The 6,924-nt window shown below is 36.0% G+C and overlaps 1 protein-coding gene across 1 annotated transcript; it reads left to right on the top strand.

Moving 5' to 3' along the window:
* Window positions 1-2,309: 2,309 nt before the first annotated feature.
* On the top strand, window positions 2,310-3,432 carry LOC5572897. The gene is made up of 2 exons (XM_001654201.2): window positions 2,310-3,030; window positions 3,097-3,432. The coding sequence occupies exons 1-2, from the start codon at window positions 2,374-2,376 to the stop codon at window positions 3,292-3,294; spliced, it is 855 nt and encodes a 284-aa protein (XP_001654251.2). The 5' UTR covers window positions 2,310-2,373; the 3' UTR covers window positions 3,295-3,432.
* The last annotated feature ends 3,492 nt before the right edge of the window (window positions 3,433-6,924 follow it).

Here is a 6,924-nt window from a genome sequence, read left to right as displayed (position 1 = left end):
CACCTGACATTTTTCTCTTTTTTTCAGGAGGAAAAAAATCTCGGAGTACGGATATTGAATTGGTTTCGTGTTGCATGGTGGCGAATGTTTTTGGATGCGAGGAAAGTGATTCAAGATTCTGATTACGTTCGTTGATTGGATTGGAAGAGAGCGATCGAAGTTTTCGGAAGTTTTCATGGTGGCAAATGTTGTTGGATGCGAGGAAAGCGTTTCAAGATTCTGATTACGTTCGATGATTGGATTTGAAGAGAGCGATCGAAGTTTTCTGAATCAAGTTCAGATTGTGGGCTTTGGGAAGTTTTCAAGCTTGAGGTGATTTCTCTCAAGAAAGAATTCATCAAGTTCTCTATTGAATTTGATAGGTATACTTTTATTTACTTTCTTATTTTATAAGTTTTTGTTGTTATTACTTCTCGATTGTTGATTATTTATTTATATTCCCCGTTGTTTTCCTAATATGGAAACTGACGGGGAATCGTCGAATTCTAAAAAGGATGATCATTCTAATCTTCCTCCTTCCAAACCATTTAGAGTCAAAATTTTCCCATCTACTTTTCTTGGTCCTTATCCTGTTTATTTTAGAAAAAAGGATAAGCCAATTAATGTTCTCTTGATTTCAGCAGAAGTTTATAAAAGATTTGAATCCGTAAAAGAAATCAAGAAAATTTCGTTAGATAAATTAAGGGTAGTTTTTGGTTCTCGTGGAGATGCCAATACTCTCCTGGAATCCAACTTATTTGGTAGTTCATACCGTGTATATGCCCCTTGTGACTCATGTGAGATTAGTGGCGTCATTTATGACGAATCTTTGAGTTGCGATGACATTAAAAATTTTGGTTTAGGTTTTTTCAAAAATAAAACCATTTCTCCCGTCAAAATTTTAGATTGCAATCGTTTATCTAAATTAACGTTCAATGGCAACAGTTCTAGTTATACTCATTCTAATTGTATAAAAATAATATTTGCCGGATCTGTTCTTCCGGATTTTGTTTCAATTAATAACGTATCATTTAGTGTAAGACTTTATTTTCCTAAACTTATGCATTGCACTCATTGTCTTTTATTTGGACACACTTCTTCCTATTGTTCAAATAAACCTAAATGCTCCAAATGTGGAGATTCTCATTCTTCATCTGTTTGCGATAAACAATCTGATGTTTGTATTTATTGTAATCAGAATCATTTTTCAATTAAAGACTGTTCAGTTTATAAAACTAATCAACAAAAATTCAACCAACAAATTAAATTTAAAAATCAATGTTCTTATTCAGAGATTTTGAAAGCATCTGGTGATTTTAGTTCTTCCAATATTTATGAAGCATTATCTGATTATGATGATGATGACTTGAATGAGGATTCTAATCAATTTATATATAAACCTCCTACTAAAAGAAAAAGGGCTAATTTATTATCTAACAAACATAATGCAAATTCTGATCCTCAACCATCAACATCTTTTGATAAAAACTTTCCTCCACTTAATGTTTCTTCTACTTGCCATACGATTCCTGGGTTTCAAAGAGTAGAGAATGACAATTCTTTTAATGATAAAAATAGGGATAATGTTGATAATTCATCCAACAATAATGATAATAAAGACATTTTGAATATTTTGGAACAAATAATAAATTTATTAGGATTCAGTGATTTTTGGAAAAATTTGATTAAAAAATGTTTATATATTTATATATATATATATATATATATACATATATATATATATATATATATATATATATATATATATATATATATATATATATATATATATATATACATATATATATATATGTATATATTTATTTTTATTTTTATTAAATAAATAAGCCTAATACATAAACCACTGGTAAAAAAATAAAATACATAAGGAGTCACCGGTGACACCGGAACAGGCAGTCCGTAGTGTTTATTCTTAGCAAATTGAAACAACCGCTGCCAAAACTACGCGGGTATCTAAGCTGCTCAGGAAAAAGAGGTGATTATTGATACTTTACACCTGACGTGGCCAAGCAGCCCACATATTCCAGAGTTTCAATTATACTTGGATCATCGATCGATGGCGTTTATAGCTTTCAATCAAAAGAAGCCTTTCAAATCGATTGCATTACCTTTCAATACAACCAGGGGCGTAACAAAAAGGCAAACAAATGAGTTGACTGTAGTCGCTCAGTGAGCTTGAATTCATAACAAAAAAAAAACACAGATGGTACGCTACATTTTCGTAAGTGCGTCATCCAAAATTTTCCATAATTTGAATGTTTCTTTTAGCAAATGTCCCACTCGCTATATATACTCTCGATGTTCATCCATCTGATATCAGTTCTTGATTCAAGAGATATCATTATTTTCACTGCAGACCCAGCAATCGTAACAATGAAGCTTTGGTTGACCGTAGCTTGTGTGCTGGGCTTCTTCAGCGGAGATGTCTTCACCGCATACACCTCAATATCCATCGGAACTCAAGGTCTGAATGCAATGGCAGCGAGCCTTAAAAGCATCGGAACCGTTTTGAACGCTTACTACAAAAATTTCAACAACGCCCGCAATAAAGTACTGCCTACGATGAACAACATTGAAGAATACGTGAACACCACCTACAAAGCGTTGAACGATTCCTATGGCGCCACGCAACCCAACATGGTGAGCATGATGACCAGCGTGGAGTGGTTCGGCAAGAACTTCTACTACGGCGAACAGCAAGTCGTTTCAGCTATGGGTTATGATCTGAGCAATCAAAATGAAGGGCTTAGACAAACCATGCAAAACATTATGCAAACCTACAGCAGTCTGGTCAGCTCGATGTCCTATCAACAGAATGCTGAACTTTGTATCGAACAGATCGCCGCAGAGGCCGGAGTTGTACCGGAACAGTTGGCGAAGTTCGGAATATGCCTGCAAGCCGAAGTGGATACCGTGCCAACCTTGGTGGCTCCTCTGCTGGACATTTTCAAGCTGGTGAAGACTGACCTCGTTGCCTTCAACAAACAACTGAAAATCTGCGCTGCCACTTCCACCACCTGTATCAATGAGGTAATATTACTTCTCAATTTTTCTTTCAATCATTAAGGGAGATAATCGATTGTGTTCTATTTATAGTACTTCAGTAACATCTACATGGAGTTAGGCAACATCAACATGGAGCTGTATATGGCCGCCAGCTTGCTTCAAAACTATCAGTATGGCTTCAACGAACGCAACCAGGCATGCGGGGAATTGATCCGGTACAATGTTCAGGACATTTCACAGAATTTGATGCAAAAGATGAGCTATTGCATGTATCCACCGATGCTGTAAATGGATAAAAATAATTATAACGGTTCGGAATACTGAGTGATGTAGCAATAAATGTGCCATTTTATTGTCCGTGATTTACTGTATTGTTGTCACTTGATTTCGCCAGAAATTATCAAATATAAAGTTATCGAGAGAAAACTGTTTTTCTGGACCATCCCAACATATTTGTTAAAATATATCACAACTTGCGAAGCTAAAGAGATTTGGGGTCTTTGGCAAAATTATTCTAAATCGATTGTTTAAAAACTTTGGACAGGTCTAATTGAATCAACAAAAAAAAAAAAAAAATTTATTCTTGTTTTGTAGACTATTAGTGCTACCCTAAATCCCCATCACTGTGTAGCTATGAAAATCAACTTTTACTATGGTCGTCCTACTCGATATCGAGATACGGAATATCGAGTAACAAAGTGTTGACTATATTTTCACACTTTTTAAAAAATCAATTTTAATCTGATTGCTGCTTAATTTTCTCATACTCCATGATGCACAGAGATGCTTAGTATTGTGGAGCTTCTTGTAAATTATGTGTCATATACTTTGCAAAAATGAAGAAAATATCATGTGTGAACCTCATTATTACGTCTTTTAGAGATTTAACTTGCTATAGTTGTAATCACAAAAATAACTGTTTATGTCGGAGTTTTAGTATAACTTTTACCAGGGATTGGTTTCAAAAATTGACATAACATTTCTATACGACCCATTATGGTTATAAATCTCATCGAAGAACATTCGAGAGTTCACTGATTATATTTAGATCTTGCGATACATACTTCAAGAAGATCTTGGGTAATCTTTAACGGTCAATGAAATCAAAACTCAAAAGAACGTAATGATTTTGGATTCCTGTGCACATGTTCTTGAAATGTCAGTTGTTTCACTTGTTAATCTTATGACCGGCACTTCATGGAGAAAATACGAGTATCGAATTTGATCATGATACTAAAAAAAGAAACACGCTTGTGGCTTTGATGGTCGAAGGAGTTCTTATATAATCTTGAGAAATTTCACAAGAAATCTGAACAAAACTACAGAAACGTTCGAAGGATTTCTCACCCAAGGATGAGTCCTTGAACAATTTCTTATTAACTCACATGAAGATATCATAGAGAGTCTTATGCAGTACCCCTTGGAAAAGTCCTTGTAATGACCTTATAAATCCATGGGAAAATTCCACAAGGGATTCTTGGGGCATATCTTCACTAATTAGGAATTTCTTGAAAATCTTCAAACAATTCCTTAAAAGTGTTCTTTAATAATTTATTAGAATTTATTGAGAAATTCGTGGAAGAAATATTAAAAAAATCATGGAAGAATAATAGGAAACATATTTGGAGAAATACCCTGTGCATGGATAACTCAGGCATTGAAAAACCAAATGTCTCACTCAAAAGAGAGCGGTACAGGGAAGCAAGATCAGCCGAAAAGCGAATCCATCGCAGGAAGAACAAAGAGTATGATGAGAATGTGATAGCCAGGCGCAAAACTGTATGGAACAGAACGATATGCGACGATTCTATGAAACTTTCAATGGCGTGCGGAGAAAGTCAGCGCCATCTCCCATCATGTGCAACGACCGTAAAGGCAATTTGCTGACAGATAAAACGATGGTGGCTGTTAGATGGAAAGAGCACTTCGAATCGTTACTGAATGAAGGGAACGATAGAGCATCGGAGAACAGAATGAACATTGACGACGATGGTCAAACTGTGAAGCTTCCATCATTAGATGAGGTTAAGAAGGCGATTGAAGAGCTGAAGAACAACAAGGCTGCTGGGAAGGATGAGCTTCCTGCCGAACTGCTCAAGCACGGTAGTGAGCAGCTGCATAGAATAATTCACCATATACTACTAAGGATATGAGAGGAAGAAGAACTGCCTGCAAGCTGGATGGATGGCTTCATTTGCCCTCTCTTCGAAAAAGGGCATAGATTGGAGTGCGCCAATTACCGAGGAATAACGCTCCTCAATTCGGCTTACAAAACAATGTCACGTATTCTGTTCAACAGATTGAGACCGCTTGAAGAGTCCTCCTTGAAGACAGTTATCATATGTATCATTGATTTCAAGGCGGCGTACGATTCAGTGGAAAGAAAAGAGTTGTGGGAAATAATGAAGGAACATGGTCTTACATCTATTTTTTTAAAAATAATGGAAAAGCTTATAGATGAGTATATTAAATCAAATATACTTGAACATAAGCCTTTAAATAGAGCTCAATTCGCTTATCAGACTGGTAAGTCGACACTTTCGGCTCTTCATTAGCTGGTTTCAAAAATTGAAAAAACTTTTGACACTAAGGAGATACTACTGGCTGCTTTTCTCGATGTTGAAGGCGCGTTTGACAATGCCAGTTTTACATCGATGAAAAACGCCATGAGAAATCGAGGCTTCCCTGAAAAAATTATTGTGTGGATAGAAGAGATGCTATCTAGAAGGGAAATATCAGCATATCTAGGAGATCCAGTTTTAAAGGTAACAACTGTTCAAGGCTGTCCACAAGGGGGAGTTCTCTCCCCTCTTCTCTGGTCTCTGATTGTTGATGACCTACTTATAAAGCTAAAGCATCAAGGATTCGAAGTAATTGGGTATGCAGATGATATTGTTATTATAGTCCGCGGTAAATTCGATAAAACTGTTTCCGAGCGAATGCAAACAGCACTCAACTTAACTCTAGCATGGTGCAATAATGAAGGATTAAGTATAAATCCTAAAAAAACTACAATAGTACCGTTTACAAGAAGACGTAAAGTCTGCATTTCAGCTCTAAAAATAGGAGATGCTAAACTATCCTTATCTTTAAGTGCCAAATTTTTAGGTGTTATATTAGATTGTAAGCTTGTTTGGAATAAGCATATAGAACAACAGATAGAAAAAGCAAGAAATGCTTTCTGGGGCTGCAAAAGAACCTTTGGTAAAAAATGGGGTTTGAAACCGAAGATGATATGTTGGATCTATTCGGCCATTGTTGGTGGGAAAAACCAAACAAGTCGCTACTCAAGCTAAGCTAAATAAACTACAAAGGCTTGCTACTATTTAAATTACTGGGGCAATACGAAACGCCCCTTCAAATGCGTTGGACGCAATGTTAAATCTTCTTCCACTTCATGACTATATACAAATGGATGCAGTTAAGAGTGCTATCAGAGTCAGAAGGTCCTTAGATAGCGCTGATAATGAACTGAAAGGACATATGACTATATTGCAGCACTTCAAAATAAGTCCAGTGTACTTAGTGAATGAAGATTATATGTTGAAGCGTAACTTTTTTGATCATCGTTTTTGGGTTGCTGATGTAACTCGTCAGGATTGGGATACGGGAGGACCTGGGAGGGAGGCACCGATACTACACACGAAATGTAAGACAACGTTATTTAGAATTGCAAGATAACTCCAGCTTGCCAACAACAATCAAGGCAGGCTTCGAGAAAATCGGTAGTTTCGATTTGTTGTGCACCTTCGATCTTTGCTGACAAACATGAAAAAAGGGCCACAGTTTTCTATGCACTAAATATTCATTTTCATTGGAAAAAGTAAAACGATGCGTTTCTCAATGCTTTATGTTCAATCAGATTAAATGGGGCTCACGTGACATTACTTGCGTTATGTGCATGAATTGATTTTCATT

This window comes from Aedes aegypti, chromosome 2, assembly GCF_002204515.2.
Source record: "Aedes aegypti strain LVP_AGWG chromosome 2, AaegL5.0 Primary Assembly, whole genome shotgun sequence".
Taxonomy (NCBI): domain Eukaryota; kingdom Metazoa; phylum Arthropoda; class Insecta; order Diptera; family Culicidae; genus Aedes; species Aedes aegypti.
Note: the sequence above shows the minus strand (reverse complement) of the source record. Positions and strands in the feature narration are given on the sequence as shown.